Source organism: Staurois parvus, unplaced genomic scaffold (genome assembly GCF_062004578.1).
Source record: "Staurois parvus isolate SC_StPar_1 unplaced genomic scaffold, SC_StPar_1.0 ptg001210l, whole genome shotgun sequence".
In the NCBI taxonomy this organism is placed as follows: domain Eukaryota; kingdom Metazoa; phylum Chordata; class Amphibia; order Anura; family Ranidae; genus Staurois; species Staurois parvus.
Window position 1 is genome coordinate 197,958 of NW_028319006.1, and position 22,609 is coordinate 220,566.

General features: G+C 42.5%; 1 protein-coding gene across 1 annotated transcript in view; it reads right to left on the minus strand.

Annotated features, from left to right (window-relative positions):
• The window catches only part of LOC149438151 (uncharacterized), a 51,050-nt gene that overhangs the window by 21,717 nt on the left and 6,724 nt on the right, over positions 1-22,609 (minus strand). Inside the window, exons 3-7 of the mRNA XM_089660194.1 lie at positions 14,230-14,268; positions 9,984-10,078; positions 9,806-9,893; positions 2,609-2,733; positions 740-912 (exon numbers count right to left, since the gene is read on the minus strand). Coding sequence (XP_089516320.1) covers positions 740-912; positions 2,609-2,733; positions 9,806-9,893; positions 9,984-10,078; positions 14,230-14,268 — 520 coding nt within the window. The remainder of the gene's footprint in view (positions 1-739; positions 913-2,608; positions 2,734-9,805; positions 9,894-9,983; positions 10,079-14,229; positions 14,269-22,609) is intronic.

A 22,609-nucleotide genomic window follows, 5' to 3' on the forward strand; every position in this document is an offset into this window, starting at 1 on the left:
GATAATGCACTAGGTCGGTGCGCCCTTTTTCTGTTTCTCCATTTGTATCCAGTGTATTTGGACCACCCCGGTCTGTTGAGGGCAGCAAGCAGTGCATATTCCAGAAAATTCCAGAACATTGCTATTGGGTCTACTGAGTCCTTTCCTAGCGCAGGAGTAAAGTGTTTGTTGTGTTTAATGTTGGCATTACACCTGTAGAATTGCATTCTAACGTTCAGATGAGAAAGTAGTATAAAAAATCATTTGATGTCTTCATGGACTCGACTAATTTTGAAAGACGTTTACCTTGAGCACCATGTCAATGTCATCAATTCCCATTGACTAAGAAATCCCATTCTTGCTGCAATTACATCTGTAGAATTTCATTTGAACATTCTGACGAGAAAGTATAAAAAACATTTGATGGTGTCTTCAAGAACTTAGTTTGAGTACCATGTCAATGTCTCAATTTTTGCGGAACAAACTTTCTGCTTCCGGATCAACTTTACCAAGTGCATCCACATACAATCTTTCCTGGTCGGGAGTGAATTCAGCTATTACAAATTTGTTCATTTTCATTAGATTCAACAAACATTTTCCATCCTTGTTCTTCAACTTGGTCTAACCGATTGCTGAATTGTCCACTTTAACTCTTAAATAATTGAACGAACGTTCTGAAAACTATACATTTCTAATGAAATTCTTCAGGTGTAAGTCCAGCTTAAGCAAACTCCAAAAATTGAAAACCAGAGACACTCACAATCATCACAGAAGCTGTTTGCACAGCAGGGGACAGCGGCTGCATCAGTCATAATGTCTTTACATAGAAGACACACCGCCTTGTCTGGTATTTGTTCTCTCTCTCCAGGAGATGATGGCGGCTCTATTGGAAGAAACGGAGGTTTCTCTATTTTCTTTATAGCATACGCCTCACTGTAATATAAGAGGAACCTGTGATGAATAGCACTGGCCTGCTGAACCTCCCCCTTGTCATACAGTGGGGATCGAAAGTTTGGGCACCCCAGCTAAAAATTTGTATTAATGTGCATAAAGAAGCCAAGGAAAGATGGAAAAATCTCCAAAAGGCATCAAATTACAGATTAGACATTCTTATAATATGTCAACAAAAGTTAGATTTTATTTCCATCATTTACACTTTCAAAATAACAGAAAACAAAAAAATGGCGTCTGCAAAAGTTTGGGCACCCTGCAGAATTTATAGCATGCACTGCCCCCTTTGCCAAGCTGAGACCTGCCAGTGTCATGGATTGTTCTCAGTCATCATCTGGGAAGACCAGGTGATGTCACTCTCAAAGGTTTTAAATGCCCAGACTCATCTGACCTTGCCCCAACAATCAGCACCATGGGTTGTTCTAAGCAGTTGTCTAGAAAACTGAAACTGAAAATAGTTGACGCTCACAAAGCTGGAGAAGGCTATAAGAAGATAGCAAAGCGTTTTCAGATGTCAATATCCGCTGTTCGGAATGTAATTAAGAAATGGCAGTCATCAGGAACAGTGGAAGTTAAAGCAAGATCTGGATGACCAAGAAAAATATCAGACAGAACAGCTCGCAGGATTATGAGAAAAACAATTCAAAACCCACGTTTGACTGCACAATCCCTCCAGAAAGATCTGGCAGACACTGGAGTTGTGGTACACTATTCCACTATAAAGAGATACTTGTACAAATATGGTCTTCATGGAAGAGTCATCAGAAGAAAACCTCTTCTACGTCCTCACCACAAAAATCATCGTTTGAACTTTGCAAATGAACATATAGACAAGCCTGATGCATTTTGGAAACAAGTTCTGTGGACCGATGAGGTTAAAATTGAACTTTTTGGCCGGAATGAGCAAAGGTACGTTTGGAGAAGAAGGGGCACAGAATTGAATGAAAAGAACCTCTGTCCAACTGTTAAGCATGGGGTTAGATCAATCATGCTTTGGGGTTGTGTTGCAGCCAGTGGCACAGGGAACATCTCACGAGTAGAAGGAAAAATGCATTCAATAAAATTTCAGCACATTTTGGATGGTAACGTGATGCCATCTGTGAAAAAGCTGAAGTTAAAGAGAGGATGGCTTCTACAAATGGATAATGATCCTAAACACACCTCGAAATCCACGGGGGATTACATCAAGAGGCGTAAACTGAAGGTTTTGCCATGGCCTTCACAATCTCCTGACCTCAACATAATTGAAAATCTATGGATAGACCATAAAAGAGCAGTGCGTGACAGACAGCCCAGAAATCTCAAAGAACTGGAAGACTTTTGTAAGGAAGAATGGGCAAAGATACCTCAAACAAGAATTGAAAGACTCTTGGCTGGCTACAAAAAGCGTTTACAAGCTGTGATACTTGCCAAAGGGGGCAGAACAAGATATTAACTCTGCAGGGGGCCCAAACTTTTGCAGACGCCATTTTTTTGTTTTCTGTTATTTTGAAAGTGTAAATGATGGAAATAAAATCTAACTTTTGTTGACATATTATAGGAATGTCTAATCTGTAATTTGATGCCTTTTGGAGATTTTTCCATCTTTTCTTGGCTTCTTTATGCACATTAATACAAATTTTTAGCTGGGGTGCCCAAACTTTCGATCCACACTGTACATGGTGATTGGGACACTTACGCATTAATGATGGGAATGACATATCTTCCGGTGTTTGTAAGCATGGCTCCGGCCATATTGGGATCATCAATCTCCTTTAGGAAGGTCCGTGGGATCCCTGTGGTTTTTTTAATTGTTTGAGGCTTCTGTAAAGGTGGAAACACATTTAGTACACATGATATGTGAATATAACTAACAGCCATAACTTTCTCTAAAAACTGTTTAATATCCCAGCCATGTGTGTTCTGTTCCATTTACATATATTTTCTCTGGATTTTATTAAACTGTGTCAGGTTATGTTGTTTAACTTGTTTACTATGGGATTTTGGTTTCTCTCTCTCTGTCTTCCACTCTTGTTTAGTACTAGTTAGTTCAGTCCTTGCTAGACTCTCCATATTTCTTCCATGTTCCTTTAGTCCGTTAGTGTTTGTAGTTTGCAGAGATAGGGCTTAGGAAACTTATTATCTTCTAACACTTCAAAAGACTAGAAAAAACATCCTCTGTACTGCAACTAGCTAAAGTAAAATTGCATTGTATTTAACCACTTGCCCTCCTGAGGATTTACCCCCCTTAATGACCACGCCTGTTTTTGCTACTCGGCGGTGCACTAATTCAACTGATAATTGCGCGGTCATGCAATGCTGCACCCAAACGAAATTTATGTCCTTTTTTTCACACAGATAGAGCTTTCTTTTGGTGGTATTTGATCACCTGTGCGCTTTTTATTTTTCACGTTATAAACAAAAAAAGACCAAAAATTTTGAAGAAAAATTATATTTTTTACTTTCAGCTATAAAAAATATATAGTAAACTCAAAGTTAGTTATAAATTTAGGCAAAAATGTATTCTGCTCCATGTTTTTGGTAAAAAAAATCCCAATAAGTGTATATTGATTGCTTTGTGTGAAAGTTATAGCGTCTACAAACTATGGTATAGATACTGCAATTTACACCATTTTGTTGCTATACAGCGCTGCGCTAGTTTAACGGACAATTGCGCGGTCATGCAATACGGTACATAAATGACATTTACGTCCTTTTTTTTACACAAATTGAGCTTTCTTTCAATGGTATTTGATTGCCTCTGCGGTTTTTATTTTTTGCGCTATAAAAAAAAAAAGGCTGACAATTTTGAGAAAAAAAAAACAATATTTTGGAGTTTTTGCTATAAAACATGTCCAGTAAAAAAAATTTAAAAATCAAATTTCGTCATAAATTTCATCCAAAATGCATTCTGCGACATGTCTTTGCTAAGAAGAAACCCAATACGTGTAAATTAATTGGTTTACGTGAAAGTTATAGTGTTTACATATGGCGGGAAAGATACTGGGATTTTTTTATTTTTTTTATACTAATAATGGCGTCATCAGTGACTTATGGCGGCGATCAGCGACTTATGGCAGAACTGACACTGGGGGGAACTGACTTGGGGTCACTGACATCCCCAGTGACACCAATACAGTGATCAGTGCAAAAAAAAAAACACTGACACTGTACTAATGGCACTGGGGAGGAAGGGGTTAACTTTTTTATTTACTGAAAGGGTTAACTGTGTGAGGGGAGTGTTTTAATAGGGAGTGGGGGGGGGTGTACTGCACGGGGGACATGCTGATCGGGAGAGATAAACTCTTCTCTCCTGCTCAGCATGTCAGGAGCTGACAGGGAACTGACAGAGAGCAGAGCTACTGCAGCCCTGCTCTCTGTCAGTGATTGCTGTTAATCGGCGGGACACAGCCAGTAACTACCGGCTGTGACCCGGCGACTGACATCCGCGGCTGTGATCGGCGGGACAGGTAGGGCGGTGGCACGCCCCACGCGCGCCCCCTACCTGTTTTGCAAACACGTGTTTTAAAACGTGGTTTTGCCCAGCCGTGCTGCCCTGTCGCCCTGCCGCCGTATTTCTACAGTGGCTGGGCGGCATGTGGTTAAAGAAGTTCTTCAGTCGCTTATGTAAAAATTAAAAGTCGGCAGCTGCAAAAACTGTGGCTGTTGACTTTTAGTAACAGACTTTTATGTGTCCAGGGATCCAGCGCTGTCCTCACCCAAGCTAGTTTCTTCACTGGTTTTTGGACCCCAGTGCCAGCGTCTTAACTGTGGGCAGCCAGATGTGACTGCTTGCGGTTTCACAGCCGGCTGCCAATGCACATGTGGGAGCCATGCTGTGTTTTGTTAATGGTACCGCAGCCTTCTGGGACCTGTGATGTGTCTCAGAAAGCTGTGGGCATGGGGGGGGGGGAGGAGAACTAGGCAATCCAAGCGGAAGTGAAAATGGGTGCCTGTCAAAACCCGCTCCCTCCCTCACAAACAATTATGTGCCAAATATGATGGGGGGGGGGGGGTAGAGGAAGGAACAGAGTAACTTCCCCTTTTGGGTAAACTTACGTTTTAACTTCTGTCTAATTAAAGAGTTAAGCTGCCTGTAATGGTGTCAAGTCAGCAGGTGACCATACTGTCTGCACAGACTGGGTCTTAGGAAGTATGTCAATGTAGAAAGTGGCATTTGAAACAAAACAGAATGCCCAGAGTCATCATTGGCACCAGACGGCCTATTTAAGAGATGCTCTCACTCAGTGTCAGTACTGATTTGGTACTTCATTGCCTGCTCCTTATTGACCTCAGCTTTATCTGTCTTCTGCCTCCGATTCTGTCCCATGCCATTGTTGATTACCTGCTTGCCCTACTTGCTGACTCATCTGCCTGCTTCTCTGCATAGTGCTGCTACACGTGTGCCAACATCATCAGTGAGCTCTGCCATCCTGAACGTTTGGACAAGTCAGAGTGGCCCTTTAACTTCTGCTGGTTCTCCTGCTGATTCCTCGCCTGGTTTTCCTGCTGATTCCTCATCTGCAGGGGTGGACTGACCATTTGGAAACTCAGGCACTGCCTGAGGGCCCGGGGTCAGTAGGGGGCCCCATGAGATGCCCCTGGTACCTTTTTCATAGGCTTTTTTGAGTTTGGGCTAAGACACAGGGGCCCCATGATCCCCTATTGCCCGGGGGCCCCATGAGTTGTCAGTCTGCCCCTGCTCATCTGGTTCTCCTGCTGATTCATTGCCTGGTTTTCTTGCTGATTCCTCACCTGGTTCTCCTGCTGATTCCTCGCCTGGGTTCCTGCTTTTTCCTTGCCTGGTTCTCCTGCTGATTCCTCACCTGGTTCTCTTGCTGATTCCTCACCTGGGTTCCTGCTGATTCCTCACCTGGGTTCCTGCTGATTCCTCACCTGGGTTCCTGCTGATTCCTCACCTGGGTTCCTGCTGATTCCATGCCTGGTTCTCCTGCTGATTCCTCGCCTGGTTCTCCTGCTGATTCATTGCCTGGTTCTCGTGCTGATTCCTTGTCTGCAGGGGCAGACTAATCATTTGGAAACTGGGGCACTGCCCTAGGGCCCGGGGTCAGTAGGGGGCCCCATGAGATGTCCCTGGTACCTTTTTAATAGGCTTTTTTGAGTTTGGGCAAAGACACAGGGGCCCCATGATCCCCTATTGCCTGGGGGCCCCATGAGTTGTCAGTCTGCCCCTGCTCATCTGGTTCTCCTGCTGATTAATTGCCTGGTTTTCTTGCTGATTCCTCACCTGGTTCTCCTGCTGATTCCTCGCCTGGGTTCCTGCTTTTTCCTTGCCTAGTTTTCTTGCTGATTGCTCATCTGGTTCTCCTACGGATTCCTCGCCTGGGTTCCTGCTGATTCCTCGCCTGGTTCTCCTGCTGATCCCTCGCCTGGTTCTCTTGCTGATTCCTCACCTGGGTTCCTGCTGATTCCTCACCTGGGTTCCTGCTGATTCCTCGCCTGGTTCTCCTGCTGATTCCACACCTGGTTCTCCTGCTAATTCCTCACCTGTTTCTCCTGCTTATTCCTTGCCTGGTTCTCCTGCTGATTCTTCGCCTCATTCTCCTGCTGATTCCTCGCCTGGTTCTCCTGCTGATTCCTCGCCTGGTTCTCCTGCTGATTCCCCGCCTGGTTCTTCTGCTGATTCCTCACCTGGTTCTCCTGCTGATTCCTCACCTGGTTCTCCTGCTGATTCCTCACCTGGTTCTCCTGCTGTTTCCTCACCTGGTTCTTCTGCTGATTCCTCACCTGGTTCTCCTGCTGATTCCTCACCTGGTTCTCTTGTTTGCACGTTCCACTGGATCTTCCTGGTCGACATCTGCAGTTTGGGGTTTTGCAAACTACATCCTCCAGAACTCCTGTCCCTTTGCACCCTCTGTCTCTCTTCCAGGGATGCTTGAGCAGGAGACACAAGAGAGGCTGCCCTCATTATCTCCTATCAGGTAAGTGACAAGTGTGGAAATGGGGGGGGATCCATTCTAACACTTGGATTTACCATTTCCAGGAGATGCGATAGATGCAATGAGAAACACAGCATGGCAGCATACAGAGTGCATAGACAAGCTGTTGAGCTTCACTACTAAGTCTGTGAAGACTCAACTGATCTCGTCGTTGATAACACTCAATCAGCTGTTCACTTTCATGTTTCCAGTCCAGTGTGTGAGAATGAAAGGAAGAATCTGATTGGGTGCTGTAAGTAACAAGCGATTGATTGAAGGCAGCTATGTTATGTAACCATGTTAAACCAGAGACGTCCTAATAACATCATGGTCCCCTGGGCAAAGTAATTCACTGGGGCTCTGATCCCCACCTGCTCTCTTCTCCTATTAATTCCATGTAATTGGAGCAATACACATCCAGTTCACACAAGTAGCAGCCGTAGTATGAGGATTCTTCCTTAATCCCTGCATAGCACCTGAAGAGCGCCTGTAGGGTTTTTTGTAGCAGGAACACAGGGGGAATGCAGTTCCTGCACCTCCAGCACGAAATATTTGTAATGGCAGAGGTGCTGGGGTGTGCTGAAAGGTCTATTGATGCAGGCTGCTGGAGGATCTATTCTCACTGGAGGTGCATGGAGGTCTGTTGTTACTGATGGGTGATCTGCTGTTGCTGGGAGGGTTAGTTGTTGCTGGAAGGGATCTACTGTTGAAGGAGGGGTTCTATTGTTGCTGTCTTCTGAAGAGTCTATAGATGCTGGCTGCTGGGATATCTGCTGTTCCTGTTGGGGGTCTATTGTTGGAGGATCTATTCTCACTGGAGGTGCATTGCGGTCTGTTGTTACTGATGGGTGATCTGCTGTTGCTGGGAGAGTTAGTTGTTGCTGGAAGGGATCTACTGTTGAAGGAGAGGGTCTATTGTTGCTGTCTTCTGAAGAGTCTATAGATGCTAGCTGCTGAATATCTGCTGTTCCTGTTGGGGGTCTATTGTTGGAGGATCTATTCTCACTGGAGGTGCATGGTGGTCTGTTGTTACTGGTGGGGGATCTGCTGTTGCTGGGGGGGCAGTTGTTGCTGGAAGGGATCTACTGTTGAAGGATGGGGTCTATTGTTGCTGTCTTCTGAAGAGTCTATAGATGCTGGCTGCTGGAGTATCTGTTGTTCCTATTGGGGGTCTATTGTTGCTGAGAGGCTGGCTGCGGGGGATCCATTTTACTGCTTTTCTTTTTATCATCAACAAATTCCATACAAATTGCTTTGCACTACAAAATGATATTTGGCTCTGTATGCTCTTAAAGGAGCAGTACTGGGAGGTGGGTAAGGGGTGGAACCAAGAGACAGTGCTCGGAGGTGGGTGGGGTGGAACCAAGAGACAGTGCTCGGAGGTGGGTGGGGGGTGGAACCAAGAGACAGTTCTCAGAGGTGGGTGGGGGATGGAACCAAGAGACAGTGCTCAGAGGTGGGTGGAACCAAGAGACAGCGCTCAGAGGTGGGTGGGGTGGAACCAAGAGACAGCACTCGGAGGTGGGTGGGGTGGAACCAAGAGACAGCGCTCGGAGGTGGGTGGGGTGGAACCAAGAGACAGCGCTCGGAGGTGGGTGGGGTGGAACCAAGAGACAGCGCTTGGAGTTGGTGGGGTGCAACCAAGAGACAGTGCTCGGAGGTGGGTGGGGTAGAACCAAGAGACAGCACTCGGAGGTGGGTGGGGTGGAACCAAGAGACAGCGCTCGGAGGTGGGTGGGGTGGAAACAAGAGACAGTGCTTGGAGTTGGTGGGGTGGAACCAAGAGACAGTGCTCGGAGGTGGGTGGGGTGGAACCAAGAGACAGTGCTCGGAGGTGGGTGGGGGGTGGAACCAAGAGACAGTGCTCAGAGGTGCGTGGGGGATGGAACCAAGAGACAGTGCTCAGAGGTGGGTGGAACCAAGAGACAGCGCTCAGAGGTGGGTGGGGTGGAACCAAGAGACAGCACTCGGAGGTGGGTGGGGTGGAACCAAGAGACAGCGCTCAGAGGTGGGTGGGGTGGAACCAAGAGACAGCGCTCGGAGGTGGGTGGGGTGGAACCAAGAGACAGCGCTTGGAGTTGGTGGGGTGGAACCAAGAGACAGTGCTCGGAGGTGGGTGGGGTAGAACCAAGAGACAGCACTCGGAGGTGGGTGGGGTGGAACCAAGAGACAGCGCTCGGAGGTGGGTGGGGTGGAAACAAGAGACAGTGCTTGGAGTTGGTGGGGTGGAACCAAGAGACAGTGCTCGGAGGTGGATGGGGTGGAACCAAGAGACAGTGCTCGGAGGTGGGTGGGGTGGAACCAAGAGACAGTGCTCGGAGGTGGGTGGGGGGTGGAACCAAGAGACAGTGCTCGGAGGTGGGTGGGGTGGAACCAAGAGACAGTGCTCGGAGGTGGGTGGGGTGGAACCAAGAGACAGTGTTCGGAGGTGGGTGGGGTGGAGCCAAGAGACAGTGCTCGGAGGTGGGTGGGGTGGAACCAAGAGACAGTGCTCGGAGGTGGGTGGGGTGGAACCAAGAGATAGTGCTTGGAGGTGGGTGGGGTGGAACCAAGACACAGTGCTCAGAGGTGGGTGGGGTGCAAAGACTCAGAAGGTGACTCAGGAACCCCTCAAGAAAGACTCAGAAGGGGGGAGTTCCTGCACCTATTCTCTGAGCAAATCAACCCTGAAACTGTGGAAGGAAAGTAGCTTGGGGAGATGTCATTCTGATAGTAGATTTAGGCCAGTGATGGGCTTCTGCTGTCCCCGCAGCTCAGATTCCAGGACCTTGCCGGGGACACAGCCATCCCAGGACAGCTTAGTAAAAAGCGTGACTGTCCCAGAAAATCCGGGACAGTTGGCAAATATGATGTAATGCAAAATTATCATGGGGCCCCCGTGGACCTGGGGCCCCTGAGCAGTACCCATGCATTGAGATGGCCCTTTGTTAAACATCATGTCTTGGATATCCACTCACCTTCTTTGTAGGACAATCCTTTATAAAATGATCGGACTGAAAACAGCGGTGGCAAACGTAGGAAGGTGGGAGCTGGCTCACCATAGGGCTGTTGAAAAGTTATAAAGGAAACCATTGGAGTTGGGAACACCATTAATACCATCAGTTCTGAGGACTGGGAATCTTTCATTCTACTTACTTGTCCGTGACGTAAAAGGAGGCAGACTGATCCATCACAGTTCGGATCTTCTCCTCTTCCTTGGCCGTTGATTCAGTCAGATTAGAAAGAGAGATCTGTTACCGAGAAATTGGTTAATGGGGAGATATAAGACAGGAGGTAGTTGGACGACCCCATGATAAGATCTACCGTATGTCATCCAATGCTAATAGATCCCCTTATCAGCAACTAAGCAGATCAAACCATCCTCATTCCCAGTAAAAGAATAAGGCCGACCAATGGATGAGATCCAGAAATTCTCAGTCCCTGGGAGAGCTCAGAAATCAAAACGTGTCTCAAACCCAGGAACTCAGTTCTGGCCCCTCTAACACTGAATGTATGCAATGGCAAGGAGAACTGGAGTGTGCTGGAGGGTCTATCGTCACCAGGGATCTATTCTTGCTTGGAGGGTATTTTGTTGCAGCAGGGTCTATTGTTGCTGGAGGGGGATCTATTCTTGCTTTGAGAGCATTGCAGAAAGGGTCTATTGTTGCTAGGGGAATATTTTTTTGGCAGCAGGGTCTATTATTGCTGGGGGGGTCTATTGTTGTCTATCGTTTCTGCCTGCAGGGGATCTATTTTACTGCTTTTCTTGTTATCATTAACAAATTCTATACAAATAATTTAGCATCACAGAATGAGACTTGGTTGTGTATTCTCTGAAAGAGGCAGTACCAGGAGGTATGTAGGGGGATGAACCAAGGGCTGGTGCTCAGAGGTGTGTAGGGGGAGGAACCAAGGGCTGGTGCTAAGAGGTGTGTAGGGGGAGGAACCAAGGGCTGGTGCTAAGAGGTGTGTAGGGGGAGGAACCAAGGGCTGGTGCTCAGAGGTGTGTAGGGGGAGGAACCAAGGGCTGGCGCTCAGAAGAGTGTAGGGGGAGGAACCAAGGGCTGGTGCTCAGAGGTGTGTAGGGGGAGGAGCCAAGGGCTGGTGCTCAGAGGTGTGTAGGGGGAGGAAACAAGGGCTGGCGCTCAGAGGTGTGTAGGGGGAGGAGCCAAGGGCTGGTGCTCAGAGGTGTGTAGGGGGAGGAAACAAGGGCTGGCGCTCAGAGGTGTGTAGGGGGAGGAGCCAAGGGCTGGTGCTCAGAGGTGTGTAGGGGGAGGAACCAAGGGCTGGCGCTCAGAGGTGTGTAGGGGGAGGAACCAAGGGCTGGTGCTCAGAGGTGTGTAGGGGGAGGAACCAAGGGCTGGTGCTCAGAGGTGTGTAGGGGGAGGAAACAAGGGCTGGCGCTCAGAGGTGTGTAGGGGGAGGAGCCAAGGGCTGGTGCTCAGAGGTGTGTAGGGGGAGGAACCAAGGGCTGGCGCTCAGAGGTGTGTAGGGGGAGGAACCAAGGGCTGGTGCTCAGAGGTGTGTAGGGGGAGGAACCAAGGGCTGGCGCTCAGAGGTGTGTAGGGGGAGGAACCAAGGGCTGGTGCTCAGAGGTGTGTAGGGGGAGGAGCCAAGGGCTGGCGCTCAGAGGTGTGTAGGGGGAGGAACCAAGGGCTGGTGCTCAGAGGTGTGTAGGGGGAGGAGCCAAGGGCTGGCGCTCAGAGGTGTGTAGGGGGAGGAACCAAGGGCTGGTGCTAAGAGGTGTGTAGGGGGAGGAACCAAGGGCTGGTGCTCAGAGGTGTGTAGGGGGAGGAACCAAGGGCTGGCGCTCAGAAGAGTGTAGGGGGAGGAACCAAGGGCTGGTGCTCAGAGGTGTGTAGGGGGAGGAGCCAAGGGCTGGTGCTCAGAGGTGTGTAGGGGGAGGAAACAAGGGCTGGCGCTCAGAGGTGTGTAGGGGGAGGAGCCAAGGGCTGGTGCTCAGAGGTGTGTAGGGGGAGGAAACAAGGGCTGGCGCTCAGAGGTGTGTAGGGGGAGGAGCCAAGGGCTGGTGCTCAGAGGTGTGTAGGGGGAGGAACCAAGGGCTGGCGCTCAGAGGTGTGTAGGGGGAGGAACCAAGGGCTGGTGCTCAGAGGTGTGTAGGGGGAGGAACCAAGGGCTGGCGCTCAGAGGTGTGTAGGGGGAGGAACCAAGGGCTGGTGCTCAGAGGTGTGTAGGGGGAGGAGCCAAGGGCTGGCGCTCAGAGGTGTGTAGGGGGAGGAACCAAGGGCTGGTGCTCAGAGGTGTGTAGGGGGAGGAGCCAAGGGCTGGCGCTCAGAGGTGTGTAGGGGGAGGAACCAAGGGCTGGTGCTCAGAGGTGTGTAGGGGGAGGAGCCAAGGGCTGGCGCTCAGAGGTGTGTAGGGGGAGGAGCCAAGGGCTGGTGCTCAGAGGTGTGTAGGGGGAGGAACCAAGGGCTGGTGCTCAGAGGTGTGTAGGGGGAGGAACCAAGGGCTGGTGCTCAGAAGTGTGTAGGGGGAGGAACCAAGGGCTGGTGCTCAGAGTTGTGTAGGGGGAGGAACCAAGGGCTGGTGCTCAGAGGTATGTAGGGGGAGGAACCAAGGGCTGGTGCTCAGAAATGTGTAGGGGGAGGAACCAAGGGCTGGTGCTCAGAGGTGTGTAGGGGGAGGAACCAAGGGCTGGTTCTCAGAGGTGTGTAGGAGGAGGAACCAAGGGCTGGTGCTCAGAGGTGTGTAGGGGGAGGAACCAAGGGCTGGTGCTCAGAGGTGGGAAGGGGGTGGAGGCAAGGGGGGTTCCTCCACCTGTTCTCTGGAAAAAAAACCCTTCTCAGACTTTTGGCATTGGGTAGCCTCCTTTTTTTCAAGCCAAACTTGAATTTTTTTTTTTACTCTACAGGATTGCAAGAGACCTGAGACACCTTTGGGAGAGCAGTAATGTGGTGAAAAGTGGGTGTGGCCAAATCGCATGAACAGTGAGCCCCAGTTTACACCGGTGCAACTTTTCAGATCAAAGTCACATGACAGGTCGCACCCTGTTGCCGGCTATGGAACCGTTCAAATTGGTGCAACTCCAATTTGAAAAAGGTTCCTGCACTATTTTTTGCGTGCAACTTGCACATCTGTGCATGAAGTTATACAGATGGCAGCAAGCCGCACATGAAGTCGCACTGATCGGCGGCTTTGAAATCGCGCTGAAGTAGCTCGATTTCAAAAAGCATTTGGTGTGAGTCAGGGCTGAGAGGGGTTAAAGGGGCATGGCTAAATAAAATGAAAGCATTCTTGCACCCATAAAATACGCTTTTGCAAGCAGTACCATCTTAATAGCATTATGGGCCGCTGGGCAAAGTAATGCACTGGAGTTCCTAACAGGGAGATGGTGACCTTCAGCACACGTAGCCCGCTGTGGCAAAAATTGGGTGTGGCTAAATTATGCTACCTATTGGGTGTAGCTTTTTAGTCTGATTAAAACAACAAATAAACACAACCAGGGGATTATCCCAAATTAAGTTCACCCCCTGGATACAATGTCCCGCCCTCTCTACACACTATAATCATTTTTTATTACATTTTTTTTTTTTACAATTTTAATTTTTTTTTTACAATATTTTACAATTTAAATTTTTTTTTACAATTTTTTACAAATTAAATTTTTTTTTTTTACATTTTTAAAATTATTTTTTGCCAATTTTTTCACAGCGCTGTTCTAATGCAAAATGGCTCAATACAGGCAAATCTATAGACACAGCAGAATTTTATTTCTGTATATTTGTACCTTCAGAAAATGGTCCAAGGCAATGGAAGAGGTTCCAGTCTGATTAGAAACAGCAAATAAACACAACCAGGGGATTATCCTAAATTAAGTTCACCCCCTGGATATGCTGTCCCGCCCTCTCTACACACTATAATAATTTTTTATTCATTTTTTTTACAATTTAAATTTTTTTTTTACAATTTTTCACAATTTAATTTTTTTTTTACAATTTTTTTACAATTTTAATTTTTTTTGTACAATTTTTTACAATTTTAATTTTTTTTTAAATTTTTAAAATAATTTTTTGCCAATTTTTTCACAGCGCTGTTCTAATGCAAAGTGGCTCAAAACAGGCAAATCTATAGACACAGCAGAAGTGCCAGTCTGATTAGAAACAAAAAATAAACACAACCAGGGGATTATCCCAAATTAAGTTCACCCCCTGGATACGCTGTCCCGCCCTCTCTACACACTATAATCATTTTTTATTAAATTTTAATTTTTTTTGTACAATTTTTTTACAATTTTAAATTTTTTTTTACAATTTTAATTTATTTTTTTTACATTTTTAAAATAATGTTTTGGCAATTTTTTCACAGCGCTGTTCTAATGCAAAGTGGCTCAAAACAGGCAAATCTATAGACACAGCAGAAGTTTTTTTCTGTATATTTGTACCTTCAGAAAATGGTCCAAGGCGATGGAAGAGGTGCCAGTCTGTTCATAAAAAAAATAAATATTCACATTTCAAAACCAAATTTAACTGATTTAAATAATAAATAAATTGATTTAAAAAATAAATTTACGGGGTGGCACCATTTTTCAGTGTGAATCTACAATTACATAGTTAGTCTGGCTGAAAAAAGACAAAAGTCCATCCATTTCAACCATTAAAAAAACAAAAGTTATAATCCTACACCCACAGTTGATCCAGAGGAAGGCAAACAACCCAGCAAAGCACGATCCAATCTCCTCCTGCAGCGGAAAAAATTCCTTCCTGATCCCCCGAGAGGCAATCGGATATTCCCTGGATCAACTTTCCCTGTAAATGTTATATCCAGTTATATTCTGTGTATCCAAGAAAGAATCCAGGACTTTCCTACAGCAATCCACTGAGCTGGCCACAACCAACACCTGAGGGAGTCTATTCCACATTCTCACAGCTCTTACTGTGAAATTGCATGTTCCTAATGGGGGCCATAGACGGGTCGAAAATCGGATGAAAAAAAATCGGCAGATTTTCACACCGTTAGTGGGTTAATTGGTCGGCCATTTTTTGGAGTTTTGGCACATTTTTTCTATCAGTCATGTTGGAAATTTCGTGGCCGATTTTGACGATCCGACGATTTTCCCGGCAATGATGGGCAAATCGGCCGATCGTTTTACCAATAAAATATCTGTGCATGAGCTGTGACCTGCAAGAAGAAGAAAAATAAGAAGAAGAAAAAGAAAAAGAAGAAGGAGAAGAAGAAGAAGAAAAAGAAGAAGAAAGAGAAGAAGAAGTAGAAGAAGAAAAAGAAGAAGAAAGAGAAGAAGAAGAAAATAAGAAGGAGAAGAAGAGGAAAAGGAAGTAGAAGGAGAAGAAAATAAGAAGAAGGAGAAGAAGAGGAAAAGGAAGTAGAAGAAGAGGAAGAAGAAGAAAGAGAAGAAGAAGAAAATAAGAAGGAGAAGAAGGAAGAAGAAGAAAAGGAAGTAGAAGGAGAAGAAGAAGAAAATAAGAAGAAGAAAATTAATAATAAGAAGAAGAATTCCAGTCCGCTATTATATTTTACATGAAAGTCTTGCGGTTGCAACAATGTATCCATTTGTATCTGAATAAAACATCTGTATCTGAAATGGATACAAATGGATACATTGTTGCAACTGCAAGACTTTCATGTAAAATATAATAGCGGGGCTCTCTGCAGGGACAGAAGTAATTATGGGGTTAAATGCCGGCCGTAGACGGGACAAAAATCGGCCGATTTTTTTACCATTGGTGGTAACGTCGGCCTATTGAACGACCGATTTTTCGTTTTTTTTAAAAAAACGGCCGGTTTTCGACCCATCTATGGCCTGCATAAGGGGGGTCTTTTTAATAATAAAAGAAAAAAAATGATGTGTGAATGTCTCAAGCACAGCCGTCAAGAATAATTCCTAATATATTTATTTCCTATCATTGTCAGCGCCATCTACTGGCCATCATGCGTTATTTTCCTGATTGAGGTCTTGCACTTTTTTGAGCACTAGATGGAGCTGATGATAATAGGAAATAAACATATCAGGAAAATTACAGGGATTATTTGTGGCAGCTGTGCAAATGCTCAAGACATTCGCACAGTTGTTGTTTTTTTTAATAAATAGACCCCCTTAGTGTCACTGGTCAGGAAGGGGGGTAAATCCTCTGGAGGGGGAGGGGTTAATCCTGCCCCCACCCAACACAAATCACAGGAAGGTGTACTTTTCCCTTTCCTTCTGGGGAATAAATGTAAATTTTTGGATTTTCCTTCTTTTCTGTCTCATTGGCCACCAGGATGGCTCTGATTCATGCCGTTCATTGTTACAATTGTGTCATTAGCTGTGATTGGTCACAGTGATCACATGGTACAGACAGGGTCAATCACAGCCAGGGGCGGACTGACAACTCATGGGGCCCCCAGGCAATAGGGGATCATGGGGCTCCTGTGTCCTTGCCCAAACTCAAAAAAGCCTATGAAAAAGGTACCAGGGGCATCTCATGGGGCCCCCTACTGACCCCGGGCCCTCGGGCAGTGCCCGAGTTTCCAAATGGTCAGTCCGCCCCTGATCACAGCCCACCTGTACCATGCGATTAGCTGTGGCCAATTTACAGCCAATCACAACAAAACAAACTGAATGAATCGGTTCATTCGGTAAAACGCTTGTTTTCAGCACTGAAATTCACAACTAAAAGCAATCATAATGTTTAAAGAGAAAAAAAAAAAATCCTGATCACTTCCCCGAAGTTGCTATGGTAACATTATATTGCTCTGGTCACAGTGTTAAAAAAAAAAAAAAAAACATTAAAAAAAGAAAAAAAAAGTAATACCAAAAAAAGAAAAAATTTTTCTGAAAAAATTCTCCACATGTCTAAAGTTTTTTGAGAAAAAAATCTAAAAAAAAAATTATTATTTTTTGCTTTGCACTGTCACCAGTCAGTGTCCCCGATCACCGCCCACACCAGTTATATGATGACGCTGTACTGCACTGGTGACAGTATGTTAAACAGTATGTTTTTCTGAAAAAATTCTCCAAATATCTAAAATTGTTTGAGAAAATCCCCCCCCCCCAAATTATTACTATCATTTTTTTTTTTTGCACTGTCATTTGTCAGTGTCCCCGATCATCGCCACACCAGTTATATGATGATGCTGTACCGCACTGGTGACAGTATGTTAAAAAAAGAAAAAAAAGTAATACCAAAAAAAAATAATTTTATTTTTTCTGAACAAATTCTCAAAATGTCTAAAATTTTTTGAGAAAAATTCTTAAAAAAATTATTATTATTATTTTTTGTTTTGCACTGTCACCAATCAGTGTCCCTGATCACCGCCCAGTTAAATGATGACGCTGTACTGCACTGGTGACAGTATATTTAAAAAAGAAAAAAAAAGTAATACCAAAAAAAAATAAAATATTTTTTCTGAAAAAATTCTCCAAATGTCTAAAATTTTTTGAGAAAAATTCTCAAAAAAAAACTATTATTTTTTTTTTCTCTGTCACAAGTCAGTGTCCCCAATCATCGCCCACACCAGTTATATGATGATGCTGTACTGCACTGGTGACAGTATGTTAAAAAAGAAAAAAAGAGTAATGCAAAAAAAAAAAAATTTTTTTTCTGAAAAAATTCTCAAAATGTCTAACATTTTTTGAGAAAAATTCTCAAAAAAAAATATTATTTCTTGTTTTGCACTGTCACCAGTCAGTGTCCCCGATCCCCGCCCAGTTATATGATGATGCTATACTGCACTGGTGACAGTATAATTAAAAAAGTAATACAAAAAAAAAATTATTTTTCTGAAAAAATTCTCCAAATGTCAAACATTTTTTCAGAAAAATTCTGAAGAAAAAAAACTATTATTTTTTTTTTTTTGCTCTGTCACCAGTCAGTGTCCCCGATCCCCGCCCAGTTATATGATGACGCTATACTGCACTGGTGACAGTATAATTAAAAAGTAAAACAAAAAAAAAAATTATTATTTTTCTGAAAAAATTCTCCAAATGTCAAACATTTTTTCAGAAAAATTCTCAAGAAAAAAAACTATTATTTTTTGTTTTTGCTCTGTCACCAGTCAGTGTCCCCGATCCCCGCCCAGTTATATGATGACGCTATACTGCACTGGTGACAGTATCATTAAAAAAGTACTACCAAAAAAAAAATTATTATTTTTCTGAAAAAATTCTCCATATGTCAAAAATGTTTTGAGAAAAATTCTCAAAAAAAAAACTATTATTTTTTTTTTTGCTCTGTCACAAGTCAGTGTCCCCCATCACCTCCACACCAGTTGTATGATGACGCTCTACTGCACTGGTGACAGTATAATTAAAAAAGTAATACCAAAAAAAATTTATTATTTTTTCTGAAAAAATTCTCCAAATGTCTAAAATTTTTGAGAAAAATTCTCAAAAAAAACAACTATTATTTTTTTTTTTTTTGCTCTGTCACAAGTCAGTGTCCCCAATCACCGCCACACCAGTTGTATGATGATGCTGTACTGCACTTTTTTAACCATTTCAATACCGGGCAATTTTCCCCCTTCCTGCCCAGGCCATTTTTCACGTTTCAGCGCTCTCACACTTTGAATGACAATTCCGCGGTCATACAACATTGTACCCAAACTAAAATTTTATCATTTTCTTCACACAACTAGAGCTTTCTTTTGGTGGTATTTAATCACCGCTGGGGTTTTTATTTTTTGCTAAATTAACAAAAATTCCAAAAATGTTGAAGAAAAAACACGTTTTTCTTTGTTTCTGTTATAAAAGTTTACAAATAAATAATTGTTCTTCATAAATTTAGGCCGAGAAGTATTCTGCTCCATGTCTTTGGTGAAAATAACCCAAATTAGGATGTATCATTTAGTTTGTAGGAAAGTTATAGAGTTCACAAACTATGGTATAGATCTGAATATTGATCAATCCTGAAGTACTGACGGCCAATCTAATTTCTTGAGGTCCAAGAATGTCAGAACAGTACAGATATCCCCCAAATGTCAGGACGGTACAGATATCCCCCCAAATGTCAGGACAGTACAGAGATCCCCCAAATGTCAGAACAGTACATATATCCCCCCAAATGTCAGAACAGTACAGATATCCCCCAAATGTCAGGACAGTACAGATATCCCCCAAATGTCAGGACAGTACAGATATCCCCCAAATGTCAGGACAGTACAGATATCCCCCAAATGTCAGGACAGTACAGATATCCCCCAAATGACCCCTTTTTGCAGAGTAGACAGTCCGACGTACTTCATAAGAGGCATGGCGAGTTTTTTGAAGTTGTATTTTTTTTGTCATAATTTTTCGGAAAATGAAAAACTTAAAAAAATTATTTTCACTATTTTTTTTACATACTGTCACCAGTGCAGTACAGCGTCATCATATAACTGGCATGGTGGTGAACAGGGACACTGACTGGTGACAGTATGAAAAAAATATATATATATATATTTTTTTAATTTTTTTTAATTTTTTTTATTATTTTTAATTTTTTATTACTTTTTTTTATTTTTTTTTAAGATTTTTTTTTCATATTTTACTATGACCAAAGTAGTACAATGTTACCATAGTAACATTGTACTACTTTGGGGAAGTGATCAGTATTTTTTTTTTTTTTTTACACAATTTGCTTATAGCAAAGAAATACTTTGCTATAAGCAAGCATTTACCTGAATGAAATGGATTCATTCAGCTTTTTTTTTTTTTGTGCTTAGCTGTAATTTGGTCACAGCTAATCACATGACATGTGCATGTGATTAGCTGTGACCATTCACAGCTAGGCAGTAGTATACAATGGATGGCATCATGAATGAAGCCACCCATTGTATACAACTGTCATGTGACCTGCTGTGATTGGTCACAGCAGGTCACATGGTACCTGCAACGGGGGGCCGGTACTCAGATCTGTCATCGGCCGTGTCCGAGGTGCACGGGCGGTGACAGATCGCCCCGCTGCGCCGCTCTGCATTAGCGCAAACTGCGCATGTGCGGGAGCACGCCAAATGGCGTGCACCCGGAGTGCAGTAGCACTTTTGAAGCCGCCAAACAGCCATTGGCCGGGCGGCTAATGGTTAATTTGTTTAGCAAAAAATAAAACACCCAGCAGCGATTAAATACCACCAAATGAAAAACTCTATTTTTGTGAAAAAAAATAAAAAATTTCATATGGGTACAGTGTTGCATGACCGCAAAGTGCAACAACGCTGAAAGCTGAAAATTGGCCTGGGCAGGAAGGGGGGAGTGGTGGTATTGATCTGGGGCCTGGTGGAAGCAGACATATCAGCCTGAAGGATGCATTTTTAATAAAAAAAATTTAAGGGTTAGGAGGTTAAGGTTAGGGGTTAATTATACTTTATTTATTATTACATATTATTCATATACTGTATTTATTGATTATTATTTATGAATATTTTTACACTTATTTATTAATTAATTATTTTTATTATTATTATTATTATTAACACCCAAACCCTAACAAAAAAAATAATAAAAAGACAATACAGAAAATATTAACCCCACTCTATCCTACTCTAACTCTATTTTTGTGAAAAAAAAGAAAAAATGTCATATGGGTACAGTGTTGCATGACCGCACAATTGTCATTCAAAGTGCGACAGCGCTAAAAGCTGAAAATTGGCCTGGACTGGAAGGGGGGAGTGGTGGCAGGGATCTGGGGCCTGGTGGAAGTAGACATATCAGCCTGAAGGATGCATTTAAATTTTTTTTAACGATTAGTGGTTAGGGGTTAATTACAATTTATTGATTATTACATATTATTCATATACTGTATTTATTTATTATTATTTATGAATATTTTTATTTATTTTACATTTATTTATTAATTAATTATTATTTTTATTATTATTATTAATATTATTATTAACACCCAAACGCTAACAAAAAAAATAAAAAAATAAAAAGACAATACAGAAAATATTAACCTCACTCTACCTTACTCTAACTCTATTTTTGTGAAAAAAAAGAAAAAAATGTATATGGGTACAGTGTTGCATGACCGCACAATTGTCATTCAAAGTGCAACAGTGCTGAGAGCTGAAAATCGGCCTGGACTGGAAGGGGGGAGTGGTGGCAGGGATCTGGAGCCTGGTGGAAGTAGACATATCAGCCTGGAGGAAGCATTTTAATTTTTTTAAGGGTTAGTGGGTTGAGGTTAGGGGTTAATTACAATTTATTTATTATTACATATTATTTATATACTGTATTTATTGATTATTATTTATGAATATTTTTATTTATTTATTAATGAATTATTATGAATTATTATTATTATTAATATTATTAACACCCAAACCCTAACAAAAAAAATAAATAAAAAGACAATACAGACAATATTAACCCCACTCTACCCTACTCTCACAAAAAATGAAATAAATGAATATTAATAAAAAAAGAAATAAAAGGTGATGGAAAAACTAATCAAGCTGAAAGAAAGCAACCAATGGTGCAACAGATGTTAGTTTTCTTTATTGGCTAATAAAAAAACACCAAAGCTTAAAAACTACAACGCTGAGAGCTGAAAATCAGCCTGGGAAGGAAGGGGGGAGTGGTGGCAGGGATCTGGGGCCTGGTGGAAGTAGACATATCAGCCTGGAGGATACATTTTAATTTTTTTTAAGGGTTAGGGGTTAAGTACAATTTATTTATTATTACATATTATTCATATACTGTATTTATTTATTTATGAATTTTTTTTTATTTATTTTACATTTATTTATTAATGAATTATTATTATTATTATTATTATTATTATTATTAACACCCAAACCCTAACAAAAAAAAATAAAAAGACAATACAGAAAATATTAACCCCACTCTATCCTACTCTAACTCTTTTTTTGAGAAAAAAAAGTATACATTTCACATGGCTACAGTGTTGCATGACCGTGCAATTGTCATTGAAAGTGCGACAATGCTGAAAGCTGAAAATTGGCCTGGACGGGGGGAGTGTGGTGGCAGGGATCTGGGGCCTGGTGGAAGTAGACATTTCAGCCTGGAGGATTTTTTAATAATTTTTAATAATTTTTTTTAAGGGTTAGGGGGGTTAAGGCTAGGGATTAATTATAATTTATTTATTATTACATATTATTCATATACTGTATTAATTTATTATTATTTATGAATATTTTTATTTATTGTAATTTATTAATTAATTATTATTATTAACACCCAAACCCTAACAAAAAAAAAAAATAAAATAAAAAGACAACACAGAAAATATTAACCCCACTCTACCCTACTCTAACAAAAAAAAATTATAATAAATGAATATTAATAAAAAAAGAAATAAAAGGTGATGGAAAAACTAATAAAGCTGAAAAAAAAACAACCAATGGTGCAACAGATATTAGTTTTCTCTATTGGCTAATAAAAAAACACCAAAGCTCAAAAATAACAACGCTGAAAATCGGCCTGGGCCGGAAGAGGGGGGGGGGGGGTTGTAGTGGTGGCAGGGATCTGGGGCCTGGTGGAAGTAGACATATGAGCCTGGAGGATGCATTTTTAATACATTTTTTTTAGGGTTAGGGGGTTAAGGTTAGGGGTTAATTACAATTTATTTATTATTAAATATTATTCATATACTGTACTTATTTTTTATTATTTATGAATATTTTTTATTTATTCAACATTTATTTATTAATGAATTATTATTATTATTATTATTATTATTATTATTATTAACACCCAAACACTAACAAATAAAAAATAAAAAATATAAAAAGACAATACAGAAAATATTAACCCCACTCTATCCTGTTCTAACTCTATTTTTGTGAAAAAAAGAAAAAAATTCATATGGGTACTGGGTTTCATGACTGCG